General features: G+C 41.7%; 1 protein-coding gene and 1 long non-coding RNA gene across 4 annotated transcripts; both read right to left on the reverse strand.

The window, feature by feature from the left end:
• Window positions 1–5,073: 5,073 nt before the first annotated feature.
• LOC111663218 (uncharacterized) lies at window positions 5,074–5,773 on the reverse strand. Its single transcript, XR_002761365.2, has 2 exons — window positions 5,725–5,773; window positions 5,074–5,563 (listed from the first exon to the last, which is right to left on the reverse strand). It is a non-coding gene; the product is annotated as an uncharacterized LOC111663218 (long non-coding RNA).
• Window positions 5,774–6,356: 583 nt separating this feature from the next.
• Window positions 6,357–22,993, reverse strand: aspg (asparaginase homolog (S. cerevisiae)). Of its 3 annotated transcripts, XM_023417274.2 has the most exons (18): window positions 22,500–22,993; window positions 19,187–19,310; window positions 18,698–18,733; window positions 16,113–16,224; window positions 15,817–15,942; window positions 15,646–15,729; window positions 14,853–14,979; window positions 14,647–14,759; window positions 13,194–13,379; window positions 12,925–13,038; window positions 12,643–12,762; window positions 12,364–12,459; window positions 11,288–11,451; window positions 9,789–9,875; window positions 9,194–9,293; window positions 9,044–9,103; window positions 8,874–8,900; window positions 6,357–7,695 (listed from the first exon to the last, which is right to left on the reverse strand). In XM_023417274.2, exons 1-18 carry the CDS (start codon window positions 22,741–22,743, stop codon window positions 7,654–7,656), a joined length of 1,962 nt encoding a protein of 653 aa, XP_023273042.1. In that variant the 5' UTR covers window positions 22,744–22,993; the 3' UTR covers window positions 6,357–7,653. The 3 variants fall into 3 exon arrangements, with proteins under 3 accessions (XP_023273042.1, XP_023273044.1, XP_023273043.1); XM_023417276.2 differs by lacking the exon at window positions 18,698–18,733; XM_023417275.2 differs by lacking the exon at window positions 8,874–8,900.
• Between the last annotated feature and the right edge of the window lie 50 nt (window positions 22,994–23,043).

The raw sequence follows: 23,043 nt of genomic DNA on the forward strand, positions 1-23,043 counted from the left end.
CATTCCCCAAAATTCAGCATGAAATACTGAACTTTGGGATCTCCACTAGAAATTAAAGTTCACTGGGTTTGAACAGTTTGGCTGCACTACACGTGTTTGTAGGTTTCGTGGGTTAAAAGGTGAGTAGGTCTCTTCTTGGTGACCATCAAACAAATACCACTACAAGAAAAACCAATGCACTCCATGACATTTTCAGGAAATTATGCATTTATCTAGAATAGAGTAGAATAGAATAGAGTAGAATAGAATAGAATAGAATAGAATAGAATAGAATAGAATAGAATGGTTGCACATCAGCAACTGTTGCCATCCTTGCGGGCGCTGAACTGCATCTGTGTGTTGTTGGTGTAACTCTGGCGCCATCCTCTGGCGCAAACGCAGAACAGCGTCGCTCAAACTGAAAGGGTGGGGGGTACTAAGGTTAAATATTTCATTGGTAAACTTTAAATATTTCATGCGGGTGATGTAAGCGACAGTGGCCACATGCACTGCTGCTGCTTTCAACCATCACAGACGGTTTCTCTTTTTCCCTGCCCTCAAACGACCTATTTAGGGGGGGGGGGGAACCACAGTCTTTTGTCTCCTGATTTTACAACTTATACCAAATTGTATTTTTTGCTATATGTTGTTTCGGAGTCACGTGAAAAGTATACACGCTCAATACAGTTTTATTGTGATTCAAAGCAGTTTTCGAAATGTACTGCAAAAAAGGATTGAGGCTGCGAAAGGATCGTTTCAAGACACGCAAAGATCTGTGGTAAGAAACTGAAAAAACAAGCTCACAATTAGTCTGAATCTTCCATTAGTCCACAAATATTTCCACAATATGTTATCACTCATATTTGAAGCTGCTATGGCTTCAGTGAAAGCAGCTTCTAATTTCTGTCAAACCTCTAGGTATTTTGGCCACTTAAGCTCAACACACGTAGGCTAAGAAAAAAAAAGTTAAGACACTTTTATTTGCTGCAAAATGTTGCATGTGTTGAATGAGACATACAAACTAATGATGAGCGAAAAAGCAAAGATGGAGTTTGAGATCAGAGAAGAGATTGAGGACGCTGCATGGTGCTGTTCAAGGTCCTGAATACCGGACAGGAGCGCATCATATGTCTTCCTCATCACTGTTCCCCACTTATTTTAGATTCAATAATAACACTCAAGCATGAGATCATCGTTGAAATAACGTGTTACAATCACCCCCTCTGAATACTCTTACCTTTGTTTTTCTCTTCAGCAGGTGACTTGTAAATCCAAATATGATGTCGGAGTCCACGAAGATTGTCCCCAGGTCTATGACGCCAGGGTTGGGCTTCCCGGCTCCGGGAGACCCCGGTGAGTTTGGTAAAGCCATGTGGGCTGCAAGTGTAGCCTAGAAAATATTCCACGCCGCAGGAAACCTATTTGATTTGTATATCCATCTAATTCATATCTGTCATACCCTCCAAAAAGAGCCACAAGGTTTTTTAATCCGGACATCCAGTGATTCACAGTGAGCGCTCGCACGTGTGATTAAAATAACCTCTGAGATTTCCAGTAGTCCGAGAAGACAATGAAGCAATGCAATCCATCCGGCATGCAAAAAGGTTTACATCCACTGAAACACTTTTGAAGCCATCCTGGGGCAGGACTGATCTGTGAGCGCTGCTAGAGGTCTGAGAGCGAAGGAGCACCTTGTGCATCTGCTGCTCCGTGATCTCCAGCCCACCACCCCCTCTCCCTCTCTCTCCCTGCCTCCCTCTCTCTCTCTCTCTCTCTCCCTCTCCCTCAGTCGTTCACCCAGTCACCCTCTCTCTCTCTCCCTCTCTCTCTCTCAGCACCCCTGTCAGACAGTGATGACCTGCTCTCCCACCCGATTTGCTGGCGCATCATTGTCAGCCCCCACACAAAGATGTAAAACACAATGACAATCCTGGAAATATCCCCTAACGACGGTCCCCTGTAATGTTCCCATAATATTCATGTGGAGACAGGCTACAATGTGTCTGTGCACACAGTAATGACCTCATCATAGCTTACTGCATGGCATTTCTGTCTCCTATAGCCTATAATATTCTTGCAGGGTACATTCACATCACTGTTTCTCACAAGGGAATCTCATATGAGACACTTGATGTCTTATTTACTTTCTGTCATTATGAAGATCAACTGTAGGGATAGGCTTTTTCAATTAAAAACTGATTTGATTTTGATTGATTTCAATGGGCTATACTTATCTGCAGGTTATATCAAAATCAAATCAAACAAAATTTGTTTTGAAATAATCTGCTAACACTGAATAACACCCTCGTGTGACTTAGGAGCAACTTGATCATTCGAGGTGTCTGTAGCTCTACATAATATCACAGGAGAGATGTTGTAAGCTACTGAATATCAGCACAGCTGTGATTCGGTCATAGGTAGGCTACAGGCCTATCTTTTTTGTTTGTTTGTTTATTTCATCATTTATTTGGCTACGCCAACACAAATAGGCCCAGTCCGGCATTTGGACTGGTACTGGACTGTTGCTAAATAACACAAAAACATTTTCATGACCTGCACAGTGCACACTATCTTTCTACTTTGTCCACACGTTACCTCAGGAATGCGCTGAAGTATCCAGGCTTCTTCCCTTCATCCTCTTCTGACGACCATACATCATTTAATTCAAATGTTATTTCTGGAATTATATTAATCTTTGCAAAGTTTGTTACAATCTAAGCTAGATAATTAGACCGCTAATGTAACGCTAATTAACGGTTAAAGAAACACCTGTGAAGCGGAGTGATAAGTGTAGTTAAAAGTCCCAGTGTTGTTGTACTCTACATCAGCACTCATGCCTCTCGTCCAATCAAATTACTTGGTCGGAACTAACTGTTGTGTAATGCTAAATAATGTAACTCCTGTCTAAAATTCAGTAAGATCTCATGAGTCCTAAAGACCATTCAACGAATATAGCCTTCACTATTTCTAGCAGTCCGAGGCTAATTATCACAGATTGAATGGCTGAGAGCACGAGGGGCATGTGGTTCAGGGAAATCATGAAGTTGATATAATTAGGCTGACTAAGCAGTATTAGAGGAAAATATGAATACTGCCGAGACTATGTTTCAACGGGAAATATTAGTGTAAAACAGAATCGACAGAGCAGTTTGTCAGCTCAGTTTTAATTTATGAATTTGAACCTGTTTCTGCTGGAGCCGAACAGCAGAGAGACAGACTGCAGTGATGATGTCATCCACATGGAGCCACTCCACAGACTGTGAACAGTGGGACAGTATGATGGCACCCGTTGTGATTTTACTGAGATATGGGCAAGTTCTCATGTTTCACAGCTGGAAATGAATCCAATTTTAATGTGACAGCTGAAACACAAAGTGCATGAATCAGAGTCTAGTTCAGTGGTTTTGGATTAAAAGGATATTCCTGGGATTTAGTGTTGCACTCCTTTAAAAGTTGGAGGACTCCAAAGAGAAAGCAGACTTGGAAATAATGGTCAAAATCAAAGCAGCAGAGGCTGAAATATCCTGATGGTTTAGTCCCATCAACAGTGGTATGGCTCAAGCTCCAAAAACACTGGATCCTACATTTCCCATGATGCAAGAGGACAGAATGCTTCATTAGCCCTTCCCTGCCTCATGAATAACTACATCTTCCAAACTCACTGCCAGTTTGTAACACAGGTTTTCTGTTAAAAATGTACAGTTTCTAAGTCCAAGCTGGGATAACCTTGATGGCATCACTATGACATCATTAGAGTAAGATGATCAATGTGTAAAATTGGGGGATTGACCCCTTAACTGAACAAACAATGGGATAGCTGCAAGGAGATTATGTTCAGGGCGGACACTGCTGGTTCAGACAGCTGATTCCTAACAGATGGCTGCCAAAACAATTTAATTTGAATTTAGATTCATGCTCAGTTGATTATGTAATGTATCTGATTAGATGGTGTTTCTAAACTTTCACGTTGCAGGTCTGTGGGACGGACAGAAAAGTTTTGGGTGCCCCCGGGCAGGTTTTATTTTTTTCAGGAGGTCTGAGAAATTCTTTTTTTAAAAACCAAGGTTTGGACTCTCAGGCAACAATGATGCGTTGACAGCTGAGCAGAGGGGGGTAAATAATAAATATTCTAGGCATGAATAAATTATTTTTGATCCCACAAACACCTCGCAAACCACGCGACTCATCACCTCCTCAGGTCTCACTCACGCGCACAGGAATAGACACGGACACTATTTTGGGGTGGGGTGGATGCAGGGGTTGTCACTAGCTACACCGATAATTACAATCCATGGTAAAGATGATTTACCACGTCCGTCACCCAGCTCTCCCCACTGGAGGAGGTCTGGGTGATGGGTCTCCCCTCCGCCGCTGATGAAATTCGGAGGACGGGATCCCCCCTGGGAGCGCGTGTGCTGCTACATCTGCTGCCCTTGCGCACGTACAGGGAAATCGCTCTGGGCATCTCATTAATGCTTCTCCTATGTCTTATCCCCTGCCTGTGAGACCTCTGCAGCTTCTCCCGGTGCACGGACAGGCTTTGTGAGAAACGTTTAGCAAATATTGATAGTTCTTGGCTCATGGAGGAGATCAAAGAGGGGAAAATGGAGAAGGGGGCTGTCTAAAAAGGAGAGGGGGAATAAGCGGTGCACAGTGCTTTCATGAATGATTTATGCAATATAAAGTAGCCTATTCCTTGGGAAAAAGGCATCTGGATTTTCTTGCCAGAGTTGTCAGATTGTGAGTCTTTAGGTCAGGGAATCCACATCAAACTAGTCCTGTATGTAAACATGTGTGTTTAGAAATTAATTAAGGCGTTTAAAGTTGCTGGAAATGCTTTAATCAATGTAATAGCGAATAAGAGAACAAAACATTTGTCATAAATCAAGTTGAAAGCAGAAGTAGGTGACCTATGTCCAATTATTTATCTACATATACCAAAAAATAGTCATCACTCTTCTCTGGTTTGGATGTAAAATGACATTAGATGCAGTGATTTTGAGATATTTACCTTGGCAGCAAGTTTCAGGACTTTGGAGAGCAACCATCCCTGCAGACTCCATCAGCCCAAACAGACTCAACAGAGACAAATGATTCTTTATTGACTTGTTTTAATCAGTACCTCTGAATAGTAGCAACAGGGAAACAGTGAAAAAGACGGCATTACTGCCTCAGCAGGGCTATTAAAAATTTTGTATGTGTGCCAGCAGAATGAAATAACTGAAGCCTAATGATTTTTACAATCCCCCACAGTTCCCGGACTGCAGTTGTCATTGTAACACAAGGGGGCACAATGAGAGAAGGAGACAGAGAGAGACATTAAGGAAGTAGCAGAGCAGATGGAATCACACAATAGTTGTAAAATCATCAAAAGTCAGGCCTTCTCAAATGTTTGCCATTTTTACAGATCCATTTAAAAAAGCAGCATTTTACAAAGTTGGCAGCAATCGTCTGACTGGTCAAGTGGTCCTAAACATTTCACAATTTTCTCAAAGAACTGTTGAACTGTTGAGAACCACTTAATCAGAGAGACTACACAATTCTTCAGGGTGAAGTCCGTCCTTTGAACTCTTGACTCCATTAACTAAAGAAAAACAGAAGCTAGAATTAGATTCTGAGATCATCTGTTGGTTATGACACAAGTAGACAATCACTGCAACAGGTCGCAAACCCTACTCGCTACAGAATAAATCCAGAAAAACAAGCAGAGGCTTCAGCCACAGTGCTCTGCGTCCGACTGCTCACCTGGAGAAGCTGACTTCATTCCTTGCGATGGTGTTTCCTTGGTGTCATCCTTGCTCAGACTGAGTGACTGCAGTGTTACAGCTCTTATATAGTGTTTTTGGGCTAGGTTCATACAAGCCTCTCATTCAGGCAGGAATGAAACCCATGCTGGTCCAACCGGATGAGCTGGGTTCCACCAGCAAGGAGCAGGAAGGGGCAGCCGCCCTCAAGACAGAGATAGCAAATACCAGCCAGCGCAGGCTGAGAAGTCACATGGACATAAGGAATTTTGTCATCTTTATCTTTTACTTTTGTCTGATTTCTGGTTTAAACTCTAATTTATCTCAATCAGATAATAGGAGCTCACACAGAATGCTGTTAGACAAGCTGCAGTTTGGGTTTGTGCATTTCTCCTGAAGGCCTGGTGCACTAACAATGAATCAAATTGTTATTCAGAACACATTTCTGTAAAGGACACAAAAGAACTCTGCACATTAACAGAAATGACCTCCAACAACTGGGTAGATGTGCACTAATTCATATAGAAAACCATGTCAAATTTGAAATTGCTCGGGAATCTTTAGCCAGCAGCTGTAGTTTCATGTGCGTTTCAGGGTTTGGTGCAACACAGCAGCCATCACAGGAGACAGTGCTTTGAACTAAGATATTTATTTATTGCTTTTTCCATAGCAGACACAGACCACAGGATCATTTTCATACACACTCTTTTACCACTTTTTTTTTTTTTTAATTCAACAGTAAGACAATAGCAACACTGAAAAAGAAAGGATACATTTCAAGTGATAGTGATTAAGATGTATTTGCACTTTCAAGTCACATGTAATTCCCTTACAGCTGATAACATTCAAATATGACAAAATGTAACCTGGATTGGTTTAAAGGGTAAATTGTATCAAACCAAGAGTAACACGGTTTAACATCATTTACTCATAGCGCAACAAAGATGAGGAAAACACAAGTCGTTTATTTGTGATCACGGACGCAAAGAACATAGACGACAAAATACACGATGAACACAAAAACTTTGGCAGTTTTAAGGTTCAATTTGGCTCAGACTTGATTTCCCCTTTACATTTCAAAGTGAGATATGCCACTCTTCCAGCTCGACAATCAGCACAAGAAACAGGCTGGATGAGTGTGTAAAGTAACTGCAGGTTTTTGTAGTTCCTGTTTGAGCAGAAGGAAATGAACATCTCGGCTTCAGGGTATACTTTAAACTGAAGTGAACAAGTGCTACAGTCGGATAATATTCCACATAGTAAAAACAGAAACCTTACTTTTAGTACATTACAAGACCCGTTCCACCATCTCACTATAAAAATAAGCACAAAAATAAAATCTGTGAATGTAATTCCAGGTAGTATGAATATATTGCTGTAGAAAGAGACAACCTTACTTTATGAAGTAATGTGCACTGCTCAGAGTTCTTAACTCTTTTGCTATTTTTATTTTTTTCTTCAAAATTAACCTTCGCCAATCATCCTTTACTGTTCAAGAGTTACGGAAGGTTCCAGCATTGACCATGTTAAAACAGCTTCGGTGAAGATCACCCTTAATTCCCTGACTGGACATCATAATAACTGAGTCTGTTGTTCATACATAGTAATAAAAGCATTTGATAAAATCAGCATTTGTTTCCTTATACAGAGATTACTGTGCAACAATGCAACATATACATACATCTAGTGTTGCCCTTTCTAGACTCAAAAGCAATGGTTATAAAATGTTATGCTATATATGGGTTTGGAGGGAAATACTGTTAGTAGTGATGGCTTTAAAAGACATGGAAAAATAAGTGTTTGTGCAGATATTAAAAGTAAAAACAGTAAATGTGAAATTCAACAGGACAGTGAACCGTGTGTAGAACACGGTTTCGGATGAAGTAGAAACAAATGGAGGACGATTCCTGTCGCGTGAGGAAGTGTCAGCTCACGATCCGGACGGACTGGCGGTGAACTCGATCACTCCGCTCTGCCACAGAGACAAAAACAGACGGGATTATTATGGAGCAATGGGGAGGTGAGAGGTGTTTCAGCACTCTCGACTACCAGAGTGCACAAGCACAAATACACACACATGCACACAAACGCACATACTGGTCAGCCTAGAGTAAAGCCAGCTGCATAGATGTAGTATTCAGAGGCATTTGTGAGCCGGCATTAATGGTGATCAGATTTTATCTGACCTGCATTTGATGAGAAACCATTGTTTGTTTTTACTGTCTCATATGCTTCGTTTTAATCGCAATTCATTTTAGAAATGTTTTCTTTCCTTTTTTTTCCCCTTATACTCCGTTTCTTCTGTTCAGTCATTTGAAATCTCATGAAAAATAGGTTCATATTTTTTTCTTGTTTATCCTAATATAATACTCACATGCCAATATGCACCTTGAAAGGGCTCTTGTTTCACTGTAATTGTTCCAGCTCTCCATACTTGTGAAGAAACCCCTTCATAGAGCAATGTCAATAAAAAGATCCGGGCGACAAAATGCTTGACTTCTTAACTTCAGCTGAAGCTAATGTGAAGCTTCCACAACATGGAGCTGCAGCAGGTACTTTCATACCAAAAAGCTTTGGAAGATACCCACCTGGAATGCTTCTTACATTCAGTACATTTCTGCAGCCTCACATCAAGTTAGACTACACATTTACACAGAACAAGGACAGAATTTTGTTTTTTCCATCAACATTGTACTGGAGAAGGATCTTTTCACAGCCAGTAGTGAGAAAGGGAACAATTACTACAACCAAGACACCATCACACCTGCAGCACAAACCATTCAGTGTCCATACGGGAACGTCAGCACTGTTTTAAGACAGACGTGAAAAAAATGTGAACCTATCTTTTAATCCGTTTTTACTGTGTATTGTTTGTGTTTTATGTGAAATACAATATGGACAATATATCTCATCCAGGGTACATTGGTATACCTTGCTACTTGGGCGATGCATGCTGGGATACACGACAACTCACAAATCCACAATTCTGACCAGGATAAACAGTTTATAAAATGAATGGATGGATGGTAGGCACAAGGTTATGCACGCAGACAAGAAGGGGAGCCAAAGCAGTCATGCTACAGGGATCTCATGCTCAGGATAGGAAATACCCGAATTGGGAAACAAACGCATTCACTACATCTTATTTACCAAATCATCATTTTCATCAAATACCGCCTGAAATTAAACAAGACAAACATGTAATTGAGAAGCAATAATTGACTCAGTGTTACACTAGAATGTATATTAAGTTGAAGCTGTGTTTGTTCGTTATGAAAGAACAGAGATATAAAGCAGCTGGATTGGAAGACAGTGCTTACCTTTCTGCTCATGAGTTGGACTAAAAGAGCCACTACCTCTTCTTTGCCAACAGCCTGGGCCTGTGACAGGTGAAGGATGGATGAGAGGGAGTTTTATTTTTATGAATTTAAAAGTGTTACTAAAGTGGAATATGTCTCCCAAGAACCCACCACTTGAATGGCTGTCTGTCCATCATAGCCTAATGTATTCAGGTCTGCTCCAGCAAGGCTCCAGATCTCCAGGCCCTCCAGGTCACCGCTGGCTGCCATGCTGAGACACAGGAAATGATAGTTATTACAGAAAAGGGATCTGTTTCCTAAAATCGGCATTATAAACACAATCAAATAGACCCTGGGTGAAGGACAGATTGCATGAAGAGACATCAAGGGAAGCGATCACTAATGCTGACTCACTGATGTTTAGGTTTTACTTTGAAAGTGACGTACGCCATTCCTATTGTACCTTACAATAGGTGTGTTTCTGAAACTCTTAATTGGAACAGTCCCGACAAACCCTCACGAGTGTCTCTGAGAGATAAATAACTGGGGCCAGCCAGTGTCGTACACCTGCCGACACTAAAGATGCAGAGCAGATCCAAAACTATGCTGCCAGGTAGCATTCCTACAGTTTGTGTAACAGTGGGACAACTGGCTGTACCTGTGTCAGCTATGTAGGATGGGTCACTGTGCGTGGCTGAGCAACTGAGAAAATTTGTGACTGTATATGTGTGGAGTTGTTTGAAGATGTGCTTTATGTGCGTCTCACCTGCACAGTTCTGTTCCTGCTTCCTCCGACTCGTCTCTGGAGAAGTGGGCCCCGGTCTTTCTCAGCAGCTTCACAACTTCCATGTGCCTAAGTTAGGATAAGACCCGCAATGAGGGGATACAATTATTGCTGTGTATTTAATGTATAAATACTATCAAATTATTAATCAGTTTTGGCCAATTTTAACTGGTAAATCCGTATGAGGAACTGTTAAGAAGCATAACTTAGATATAATGTTGTTTTCAGACATTTTCATTTCATACCGTTGATTCTGAACTTTTCAATTTTCCAACTTTCATTGACAGAGTACAATGTGGCACTGGTTTCAGTTTGGCAAGTAAAAACAAGTTCCTTATCGCCCACAATGAACCACCCTCACAGGAGTCACCTGCAGTGCCATTTGCAAAGACAGGAATACACAACAAAACAAAGGGCCTTAAATTGTTCACCATTCAACTGGTGAGATTATAAATGAGAGCTGAGCTTGGCATGCGATAGAGGTAAGGTACCCAATCAGCCAAATTGAAGCTTAATTGTCAAGAACTATGTAGAGCTACAGCCAAATAAACTATGAAAAAGCCCCAGCAGACTTCCTGTAGAGTGTTAAGAAGCCAGTATCTCTCATATGTGAAACTGGGAGCAGGCTGGTAGGACTGGTTCAGAGGACACTCCCCACATTTGTTCTTTAAACCCTGATTCTCGCTGCTCTCAGCCACTCCTTATATGGACATCAGGCTGTAGTTCACTGAATTGTCAGTGACTTTCAAAGTGCGTCAGACATGCTGACATCCAGGTAGCAACTCAAAACTCCAGTTCTATTACTTAGTCTCATTTTGTTAAATACATTCAGGAAGGGCAAAGAAAGCCGAAGTTTACTGTAGGAAGTGTAACGACAGGTGTAAGCGCTCCAGTGCATCCCTCTACCATCACAAGGGAAACAAGTCTACACTTGCAGCTCCAACCGTTAAAATAGGACAACAGCCATTTGGCACGACACATACAACGTTTTCACCCCGAGGCTCAACATAGCACTTGAACAGAAACATTAAACACAGCTTTTTCCCTGATACACATTTAGAGCAATGTCAATGAATGACACAAATTAAAAATCAGCTATGGTAAAAATAAACACTGTCTAAATTGTCAGATGACAATTAGCCTAATTTGTTTATAATTATTGCCTGGCCTCTAAACTCCATTATGAGTTGCTCCCCTGGTTTCAACCCCCCTCTGTCAGCCGCTGCTCCTTTCCTGTCATTTAAACAGAGCCAGATTTCCTACCCCTCAGCTCATTTAATGAAGTCCCCTCTATAGCAGCTATTAACAACATGTTTTCAAGACACACTCAGATCACTTTGAGGAACAACAATGGTTGCTAATGGCAAAATGGGGGATTTTAAATGCCGTGTTTGCAGCTTCATGAATTATATTATTACCTTAATAGACAAGATAAAAACAGACACAACAGCCGTTATTGTTTCAAATAAGGCGAAGTTTACCTGAAGCGTACAGCATTGGATAAAGGTGTATCCCCATAGCGATCTTTAGCATGGACTGTAGCGCCATGACCCAGCAGGTACTGCACCACTTTCAGGTGGCCCTCACAGGCGGCAATATGTAGGGGTGTACGTCCATCGAAGTCACCCAGACCCAAGTTAGTGCCCTTTGACAAAGGAAAACATGAACCCATCAGTGTGTTTCACCTGGTTGTTAAAGGAGAGCATCATCTGAGAAGCCAAAGCCTGACTGAGCTTTTGCCTCTGTGTCAAAGACCTCCATTACTGTCCAAAAAACACATCGAACCAAACTGTTGCACTGGCTAACATGTTCCCTCATTACAATGAGACCATCCCACTTACACTGTCCTGCTGCTGTAAATACTGACTGGTATATAAAACCTGTGGCTGAAAACCAAAAGACTGAGGGAGTACATGGATAATGGTCATTACAAGCAGGGAAAATGTATTAACTTATGACTGCAGGTGTGAATATGGCTCATTTCTCCTACAAGACACAATCACTAAGCTTCGTTAAGTGTCTAACTAAGTGCAAGGATATGAGGTTAAAACTTTAAATCTGCTTTTAAGCGTATGGAAATCTAAGCAGCGACTGCATACCAGTCGAGCCAAATACAAACATGTGCGTGTGACCACGGGCACGACTCCAGGCCGGCCTTCCTAGTCTGGCCTTGTGTTTTGTTTGGCTGTGAGCCTGCATGTTTTTTTACACCCCTCTAATATGGAGAAGTTGGCTCTGGAAATTTGTCAGTGATCCTCATGGTTGACCCTACAAACCAAACACGATCAAGATAAGCCGGGTCAAATGCCGCTGTGCTGGCATAAAATTCTAGTGCTAAGCTGTGTTTAGAGTATGACAGCATCCGCCACGTGGAGCTCGGAAGGTTGATGCATCTGTTTATTGTTGAGAATACAGGCTGAGAATAAAGGCTGATAGTCCATAGGACATTATCCTGTGCAACACTTTGCCTGAAACAAACCATGAAAGGGTTATTACTGCCTTGACAAACAATCCAAAAACTGCCCACGTGTGTGGAAGAGACTGTAGTGTTGCTTACCATGTCTTTTAGGGCTTCTATGGCTTCTATGTCTCCAATCTTAGCAGCAGCACATGCCAGTGTAGGAGTCAGGGCATCACGAATGGCCTCCAGCTCCTGGAGACAACACAGGCTTAAATTTAAAAAAAAAAAAAAAACTGAACCGCAATTTAAGAGAAAAAAAAACTTTACAGTGAGTTGGGTGCTTTGTCAGCAGTTTGGCTAAAATGACAAGTACTGGGCTGTTAGCACTTATAATAGCTGTGTGGTAGTCAGTGCGTTAGCTGCTGGCGCCCTCACCTCCTTGCAGCTGATGCTCAGAGACTTGGCGATGACCTGGATGAAACGGCTGTCGCTCAGACACAGCTTGGCTCCTGCTAAGTCGGCCCTCATTTCACCTCGCAGGTTCTCACCCATCATCTAGACAGAGGCGCACACACAAATAACAAACCTTTGACTTCTCTTATATCTGTTGGTTTCTCTGTGAATGTTCTGTTACTCTAAAAACTGTGTTTTGCTTCAGCTCTGCAGAGAAGAGAGAAGTGTTGAAAGTGAAGTCATTTGTGTATAAAAGACACCGACCTTTTTCTTGGCATCTAGATCAAGCTCCTTCTTGGCCAACACGTAGGACAGCTTTGACAAGGCAGCCTCTGGAGTCATGTCACCACCGGCTATCAGCCCTGCATCCATCAACACCTGAGAAGTCATGGGAGTGTGTGATCTGATTAATTCCCCTCCGTCTAAAATGATTTGAGTCTCTTCTTAATGGGCCAGCCATTCTATCTTTTTATTTGGAAAATGAATCACAAACATACAGAGGTCATGCTGGACTAAAAGGTGACGTGAACTACCTTGCCAGTGGCGTAAGATGCAGACACAGACCCCCTCAGACACTGGGTGCAGTTGATGATGATGACGCCGGAGTCAGTTGCCTTCTTCAGCTCCTCTAGCAGGTCAGGACGGTTATCGGGGGCATTTCCGCTGCCGTATGTCTCCAGCACCACGCCCTCCATGGGCGGCTGCAGGAAAGCTCTTACCTGGACGCACATACAACCACAGTTTAAGATAATAAACACCCACAATTTATGGCTAACTGAACTGGCTGCTCAACTGTGCAGATTCAAATTGAGAAATTAGTATTCCATGTTATTTTTCCTGCAGCCCTTTTCCTTTCACTCCAATGCATGCAACCATCCACTCTCCTAAAAACCCATCTGGTGCCATCGACGCAACCAGTATCTCAGTCACTGGTTGGCTGGCACTTAGAGGCCCTATACCACATCATTAGCCATGGCGTATGACTGGAATGGCAGATGACTGAAATGGCAGGAAGGAGAGTAATTAATCTGAAGGTGTTAGCAAGCATAAAGTCACTTGGCAAGACCACGGCAGTTACCATAAAATGCGAGGGGAAGGTGACATTAAAAGTGCCAGGTTCAGTCAGTATTTTTTGATGTGATAAGCAGTTTGACAAGAAATGTTTGACTCGGATTACCAATGAAGCTCTCATACAGCAGGGACAGCGGGGCACACGAGAGTCTGGTGTCTAATCAAAACGTGTGCCTCATAAATGCAGTTAAAGGCTGTAAGAAAGTCTTGATAGCCGAGCTGGGCAGCGGGAGCAGATTGAGACAGTAAAGTCACTCTCCCAGCAGCCTCTGCAGGGGGGAGGTGCAGCTAAACGTTACAGTATCTATGACAGTCCTCCCTCTTTACAGGGTGATTGGTCATGGCCCATAACTCCCTCTCATCCCTCTCTGAGCTATGATGGCAGTTTACATGACTGGGAAAGTAATGGAAGACGGTAATAGCGCAATTAAATTAAAGTTAACTATATTTTATTATAGTTTTGAGCAGTCCGTTATCTTTGAAGAAAATATCTTTAATTACTTAAAACTAGTTCATTTCACAACATTTATGGCTAAAATATTTGCACAATGCTGGTTTTAATGTTAGCCTTTCACCGTCTGACTTTATGTAATGTGGTGCTGATTTGCAATCGTGTATAATATAATAACGACTTGATATCATACACGCAAGATGAAGCGAACCTTAGAATCATGCAAATATCAAGGTAAGTCAAGAAAAGTCATTTGACCAGGGATTTGTTAGTGTGCCACCAAAAGACTTACATTTCAGTTAACTATCAACTAACCTATTAATTATTCTGCTGGGTCAACCAAAGACCGAGGACACCAAGTAACCTCTGGACATTTGGTGAATATGACAAAGACAGAATAAATATCTCTGCTCCAGTGCAGAGGCTGCACCACCTGCATAACAGCATTTCCAAGAAGGACTTACAGTGGCAGCAGTTATTCCTGGGAACAGCCTGAGCAGGCCTACGTTCCGGTTCAGCTCCGTGCTGACTTGAAACTTTGCTGTGGTGTTTGCCTTCCAAACCGTGTCCCAGTTGACTGAGGACAAAGATGGAGAAAAATTATTAAAAACTGGTTACACTCCAGGTTTATTTCTGACATAAAGACAAGCTCATTATACCACCATCTTACTTGTAATATCCACTTCAGCAGTGGCCAGAGGAGCCAAGTTAGGAGAGCAGAATGCATTGAAACTCCCAGCATCCACCTTGGTCACACGATTCCCTCTGTAGAGTTTGTTGTAGAAATACAGGCACACCTGAACCCGAGAGAAAGATCAATTTAACGCATGACACGGCTCAATATCCCTTTAACATGGAAACCTATCTAACCTAACTGTCAATTAAAACTATATCAGTTTGTCCTTAGTGTTCTTCTTTAATGCAGTAAAATCCCATTACATACAATACACACCATTTGCACTTCAGTGGTGCATACACAGACATAGTGTAGATAACACTGATCAGTGTTCTTCCTGTTCTGGTAATTGTTGTTCAGTATTGCGAAACACATCTCACTGTCGTTAGAAAGCATTCTCATCGGACAAGTCGTTTAAAAGCGCTTTTGTTACCTTTTGAATGCCACAAGTGCTCACACCTGTCTTTGTATAGCACGCTGTATTTTCTCAACCTGTTTACAAATACATAGCTTTATAATAACAAAGGATAACTTCTTTTCCTATATTATTTCATTTATGATTTCATAATTCATTCATCAACCCCACACACAAAAATATTATAGTATTAAAAGAAGGATTTTAAAATAAAGCCACTAGAATGAATCTAATTTATTCTGTCTCACTCTCACATTCCCAAATACATCCACTCTTAACGTCTTCTTCTTTGAGGCAGCTAAATTAAGTACATCTGTATAATAACTGAATACCATGTGTAAGAGCATTTAGGTGCCATCTCTATTTCTTCACCTCAGGAATGACATACTGTCCAGCGATCAGCAGCGCCCCCAGCAGGTTGCCTCTGCCATCATTCCTCATCTCATAGATGGGCACCTAAAGACAGAAAGAGTCTCATCTTCAGAAGACAGTAAAACCTTAAATTGATGCGATGCTGCAATTTTTTTTTTTGTCAGCTCTTACCTGTGCGCCAGTGAGAACAATTGGTTTGCCCAAGTGTTCACACATGAACGACAGGGCAGAGGCTGTGTAAGCCATGGTGTCTGTGCCATGAAGGATCACAAAACCATCATAGTCTTCATAGTTTTTCTGGAGTCAGAAAAGAGGAAAAAAAAAAAATGCAATTTCAATTTACAACAGCATTTACACCATCACTATTTTTTTTCTCCATATGCTTTATTTTATGAGCTTTCAAAAGCATAGATTATGTGGAATTTATTTTGAAAACCTATCAACGAAATGAATCCAGCAGCAAATACCTCAATGTCCTTTCCAATTTTACCCCAGTCATCCGTGGTCATATTGGAGGAGTCCAGCAAAGGGCTGTACTCAAAGATAGTGTAGACTATCCTCTTATTGTCTTTATTCATCCTGGAAGATAGAAATCATCTATGAGTTTCAGTAATTGTGTACACAAAGTCAATCATCGTATTTATAAAAAACTAAACAACAAACAGCAAACAATATATCAGTGGTTTTAGTTATTTGCAAGTGCAGTTGTTTGCTCCACAACACATTAAGGACACGTGGTTAAACGAATGATTGTTATCTGCAGTGTGACAAATGCTTATGTCTATTCATTGAGCTCATTTAACAAAGTTGGATCAAGTTCTGTTTACATTTGAGAAGTGAGTTTAAAGAAGGATAAGGGAATGCTAAAAACCAAGCTGACTTTATGAGGCGACGCAAAGTCTATTTAGCCAGGCCTTCTGTCTCAGCAGCATGGTGCCAAAACCTGTTTCAGACACAGAGAGACGTTTCTGGAAGCGTACAAGGGAGGGGCATGGTAAGCGTATTGTTAGCGAGAACAGCGCTTTAAAATTAGGTATTTTTCTTTTCCACAATAAAGTACTTATGTTCTGCTGGGACTTATATCTGCGTACTGTAAATTTCCAGTAAGCAAAGCTGAGGGATATAAGGCTGCCAATTTGATATAACTTGAGGGTTATTTGGTGAGTCATTTCAGGTTAGGCCAAAACCCTGAGTTTCTTTTTCATTTCAGTTACAAGGGAGGTTGCTCTCATTTATGTCGCCTCTACATCCGTCCCACAGCCCCACCTGCGACACTCCGTATAAGGCAGCGTGACTGGCTAAACAGCCATGGAAAGATTTTCTTTTTAATCTCCCTTTTAAAAGAAACAGGGTGAAACACCCCCCACATTACCATAGGGCAGCCTCATAACATGGAGATATAAGCTGAATGGAACAGCAGGGGGAAAAGCAGGCAAGCCCCAGTCCACCCAACCAGGGGTCCTACAGACACTCTTCTAATTAGCCTTAAGTCCACACACAACCCTGGAACATATGTTGTTCATAATCTTGAAGCCAGAGTGCCACAAGAAAACACTATTCTAAACACCATTTCATCTATCTGGCAGTGTACCCTAAGGTGTAGCAAAAGCTAAACATTTGCATACCCGTGCTAAGAATCCTCATAGCTTAAGAATAATGAACGTGTGCATGTGTGCGTGTGATGGGGGACTCGGTGTTGAAGAAGACGGGTGGAGGTAGGGTGCAAACGGCCTTGTGGCGTTGCCTCTTAACATCACATGAATAAGGCTTTTCAATAAATCAATAAACTAATTCCCTCCTCAGGAATAAGTGTTCAACATAGGCAAGTAAACTGCATACGATCAACAGTATGCCCATTAGACTTTAAGTTGATATTAACACTGTATAAACTCAAGGATGAGCTAATATTAATTCATGCTGAACATCTAAAAGAATTAACATAAAATTGCATAAAAAACATGCTCACACAGTCATATTAATATAATATTAATATTATGTTAGCAAAGGATTAACATTAATGATAATGAACTAATTGTTAATATTTAAGAGATTTAACAAGCAGTTAATAAAATAACAGTGAGCTGGGGCGTGGAGTAGCTCAGTTGGTTGAGCAGCCGCCCCATGTGCAGAGGCTAAGGCCCTCGCTGCAGTTGGCCCCGGTGAGTCCCGCATCGGACAGCCCTTTGCTCCATGTCATTCCCCCTCTCTCTGCCTCACCATTTCCTGTCTCTCTACTGCACAGTCAATAGAGGCATAAAAAGGCCCCAAAAAAATAACAGTGAGCTTGTGTAGTGGTTGACGGTGTGGACATGTTGTGAGGTTGAGGGCAGTCAAATTGAACAGTGCTCTGAAATCATTTTTTATAAGCCTAACAAACAGATCACAAACTCCTCACACAACCTCAACTTCTAGGAAATTAAAAACCATCTAACATCTGCTGTACGGATTCCTTATCTTTACCATACATCCCGCTCCACCCTGCTGCTCGGCCGCCTGTCACAGCAGCAGTTAAGATGGGGTATGGAAATTTGTGAGTGAATGTATGGCAGAGGCGAACCTGCTATCACTAATGACGACCCTACAGAGACTGTTAATCAGCTGGGGGCCCAGGCACAAGGGGCTCCACCTTCACTGCTCCGCAGCACACGCGCCGGACAATAAGACGACGCAAAACCGAGCATGCAACAGAGCCAATTAACCTTGCTTTTACCAGCAGGCCAACAGCAGCTTCTCACTAACTAAACCTCCAAAAAACATCAGATTATCCCATCTGAGCTAACCCCCTGCTGGACATTGACACCGCTGGCTGGTTGGTGACAGAGTCGACAAGCAGCAAGTGCAGAGTCAGAGACACAAAAATACTTCCAGCACTACACAGCTCTGTGCTCCTTCCAGTATCCTTCCCGGTATTTTCTCCCATTGCCAAAGGCCACGTCGGCATGCATTATGCATCAGGCAAGCACACCCTAACATTTGGTCTACATGAGATGGAGGCGTCAAGTCACTCTCAGGCACAGTGTAGGCACACGCAAGGCTATCAGTACTACAGCACCCGTGAAACTGCGGCTCATGATGGGTTGTTGGCGCCCTGTTAAAGCAACAAAAGCAGTTTAGAGTCATTATAACCATTGCTATTCTTAGGAGGACAGTAAGTAATTTCTGCGCAAACTCTGCTTTTTCAAATATGAAATGGATCTTCTACTGTATGATGACCATTACACCGACTATATTCTGGGGTATAAACTAATATACATGAAGATAAGCTGCAGTTATGATTTAGCCTATGCCACCAACCTGCCTTGCAAAAAGCATATCTATGATTTCATTTTCTTTGCAATGGTCTGTGCATACCTATATCAATGTGATTAAGACCTGTTAAGCTGCTCTCAAACACAGGATTATCTGTCTAGGACAAGAACTTCAATTTGATACATTGATACCTTACGCTCCACGCTACCATACAAGAGCATATGAGCAGAACGTAACTAACAGTAGTTCTTTCAAATATTGACTACGCAGGGAGGTATTCGAGTGTACTTACGGCAGGACCAGGGTGTCGGGTCCATAATAGTCATACATGCAGGTCTGCTGGGCATATGTCTCATCATGGAGGATGGGCAGCTTCCGCAAGCTCTTTACAAATGCATTGGCTTGTGGTGCAAGCACTGTGAGTTACACAAATAGAAAAAAAAGGGGTTAGGGGAATAGTTCATAGCTTGCTCTCTGTGTGATTACTGTCAATCAGTGATGACTTAGGATAAGAGTAAATAGAATTGACCATTATAACAACAATACACACATCAGTCTCATACTGAACCCTAGTGGCAAATGTAAGAAATGGCATTGTTCCAGGTGTTGAAATTTTGATTCTTATGTACACTGAGTAAATATGTTTTTAAGGTATTGAACAGTTCTGAAATCTATGATAAGAAAGTGGAGAACTGTGAATACAATGGCCACAGCACCACTGCTACTGTGTGCACTCTGAATGAATGTCAGCAGGAATTGTTCATTTCAGTTTAAATGAGAGACAACTCGTGGCAGCTGACAGCCACATGAGCATAAGCCCTGAAGACATCAAGTAAGCTACCTCCAGAAATCATGACAGAAAGACTTAAAGGCTTTGTTAGGAGTAACAGTAAAGGGAAAATGCTAATGCAATGTAAACATATATCAAAAGTAGATTTCATGACATGCACTTGCCAAGATATTTTACTTTGAATTTAAGTGCTAAACTGGCAAGCTGAGTGACTGACTGACATGATCATCCCTGGTTAAAAATTGATGATCCATTGGCTTTCAAACATATCACGACAGGGGTGCAAATAGGGTAGCAGACCTACATATCCACATTTAAGCATACTCGTTGAAGAGTGTGTCAGCTCCAGGCCATTTAATCCTATTAATAGAAAAGCCTTTAATAACAATAACATGTTATTATATAGCACTTGTCAAAACAATGTCGCCTCATGAGTTGTGCAAGTACTACAAAGTAAATAAAAAGGATGTTATTTAATACGGGAAGTGAAACGTTGATGGACGGCCTTGGAAATGTCCTGTCTTCGCTTGTACCTGAAGCTGGTTGGACCTTTGAATTATCATGCCTCACTACACGTGCCAGATGTTGCTCAATATCTCACAACAACATCTGGTTATTCATTGAGAGAATCTGTGATGTTGCTCCAGACTGCATCAGGAGGGGCAGCTGTACAGCTTTTCAAACTGTGATTGGCTATCATCTGTAGAGGTGGAGGGAGTAGCTTGTGATCACAACAGCCACATTTTTTTCTTTATTATGTTTTTTTTGCGATTGCTGACAACTTTTAAACTAAAAGTACAAACACATTTTCTACTTTACCCTTTGTTTTCAATTCTACAACACAAACTTGCAAAAACACTACACACTTTTTCTTACATTAGACACTTTGTTCAAGACTTAAATCTTACAATCATTGGGCAAACAATTATTTTTCAAACTGCAAGACACACCTGACCAACATATACACCTAAAAACACTTATGCAGAAAATGAACACCACTCAGTCTGAGCCTTAGTGCTACAGACAGACATCAGGTGAGCTTCTGTGAGAACTTTGCAAACATGGAAGCAGTTAAAATTAGAGTAAGAGGAAGACAGAGAGGAGGTGGAGGACGAAGGCCAGGCCAAAGAAGACCAGGCAATAGACGGACAGAGAGTCCGACCTCAGTCACTTCACAGTAGCATCCATAATATGGACATTGAGACTGGAGAACAGGTCCTCAACTTTCTAGACTGTACCTTTCAGTTCATCGACACTGTGCTCCAAGTGTTTTGTCTTATTTGGCTTGTGTGTTGATTTTAGTCACATTCTGAAATAAGTGTGTAAGCAATCACAAAAAACATTAAAGCTAAATGTTATGATCATCACTTAATTAATAGTCCATATAATTTGACTCAAAACATCAGGAAGACAGTTTGTTAATGTGTAAAACTAACTGTTGTCTTCAGCTGTGTAGGTAAGCTCTTTGCAGGAATATTTTAGCATGTACTTTCATTTTTTCTGGGAAGGCTTGAAGAGCTGATGGTGAAACATCATGTCATATGATGGAGTTTCTAATTACACGTGTGTCCTCAATTTGAATCCACACATAAAGTGATTTACAAAAATGCTATGAGAATTTGGTCTGGCAAGGCTTTACTCCAAGCCTCATGATCATAGCAACATGTAACCCAACCTGCTGGAAGCAAGCCGTGTGCTGTGCTAGCTAAATATCACCCACCAGCTGCCGCGAGGCTAAAGGCTACAGGAGTACATTCCCTTGGTGAAAATAAGGGAAAACTGAGACAATAACAGAACAACCAGAAGAATTTGAAGGTGTCACAGTAGAGGTGAAATTGAGGGTGATTTATTTTCAGCTCATCTGAATACTTACAAACCTAACAAAGGTTTAAAATGTGGGAGAGGAAAGGACGAGGTGGTCGTGCCAAACAAATAAAAACAATAACACAAAACTAGGCCTGACTAATCCCTGCAACACAAACATAAGCTGTAACTTGTGTATCTTAAAAAAGAAATAACTTCACCAAAATGAATACAAGGGTGGCACCAGACAATAATGGAGACAACACTGGGTCCTGACTGATGAATGATGCCTTTCAACATCATTTTGTCTCTTTTAATGAAAACAAAACAAAACAAAAAACCTCCAACTAGGTGTGGAAAAATCCAAATTCTGAAAACCTTTATAGATTCAAACTTTAGATGGATAGATAGATAGATAGATAGATAGATAGATAGATAGATAGATAGATAGATAGATAGATAGATACTTTATTTAAGCCCTAAGGAGAATTCATGTAACAAATACTGTAAATAAGGCAGGACGTTGCACAGAGAATTGGTCCAGACCAACCTCAGTCGCGACACGGTAGCATCCATAATATGAACATTGAGAACAGGTCCTCAACTTTTGTAGACTGTACCTTTCAGTACATCAACACTGAAATAAGTGTGTAAGCAATCGCAAAGAACTGTAAAGCTAAATGTTATGATCATCACTTAATTAATAGTCAATACACTTTGTCTCTGAAGACCAGAAAGACAGTTTGTACATGTGTAAAGCAAACTGTTGTAAGCTAGCTTCAGCAGTGTATCTAAGCTCTTTGCAGGACTATTTTAGGATGTACTGGCATGTTGATGTCACGCGAGGCTTTGCTCCAAGCCTCCTGCTCACAACAACATGAGGCAACAACATGCAACCAGCCTGCTAGCAGCAAGCTGTGTGCTGTGCTAGCTAACCTGCCACACGTCAACTACCGCTGGCTACACAGGACAGTAAAATAACAGTGCAATTTCTTCACTAAGCCACAGTTACCGTTATCATGAACTGTCATCCCGATGGTTCCTCCGGTGTTGATGACCAGGACTCGCGCCTCGCCGGTGTGTTGAGTCGCCGACTCTATGAGCTCGCTCGAACTGCAGCTCGATAACTTTTTCCTTCGGCACAGTTGATGCTGAGTATTTCGCGTAGAGCTGTCATCCCCTTCTGACGAATATAGTTTAGGTTGTGACAGAGCCCGGGCAAGCGATGTCAGGTTTTGAAGGCTGGAATCTGCCATGATGACTTAAAAGTCAGTGAGCCGGTGCTGAACGTGGAAGCGCTTCTTCAGAATGTACAAAACACGGTGGTCTTCAGTTGTCAGCTGTCAGCAACCTAAGACACGGTGCAGCTTCTCTGGCTTTATGTACAGAAAAGCAGCTTCCGTGGAAATCATGTGGTGCAGCAAACAGGGGGTGGAACCATAGTTTTGATTATATTACGATGCAGCAAAAAGTGCTTGGCTCTTTCTCATCCTTCTGTAGTTTTGCCCTTGAAATGCCGATGGACAGTACCCATTCTGACGTCAGTGAATTGGGCG

This window comes from Seriola lalandi, unplaced genomic scaffold (assembly GCF_002814215.2).
Source record: "Seriola lalandi dorsalis isolate HSWRI2012SDOR001 ecotype SW California unplaced genomic scaffold, Sedor1 jcf7180002054573, whole genome shotgun sequence".
In the NCBI taxonomy this organism is placed as follows: domain Eukaryota; kingdom Metazoa; phylum Chordata; class Actinopteri; order Carangiformes; family Carangidae; genus Seriola; species Seriola lalandi.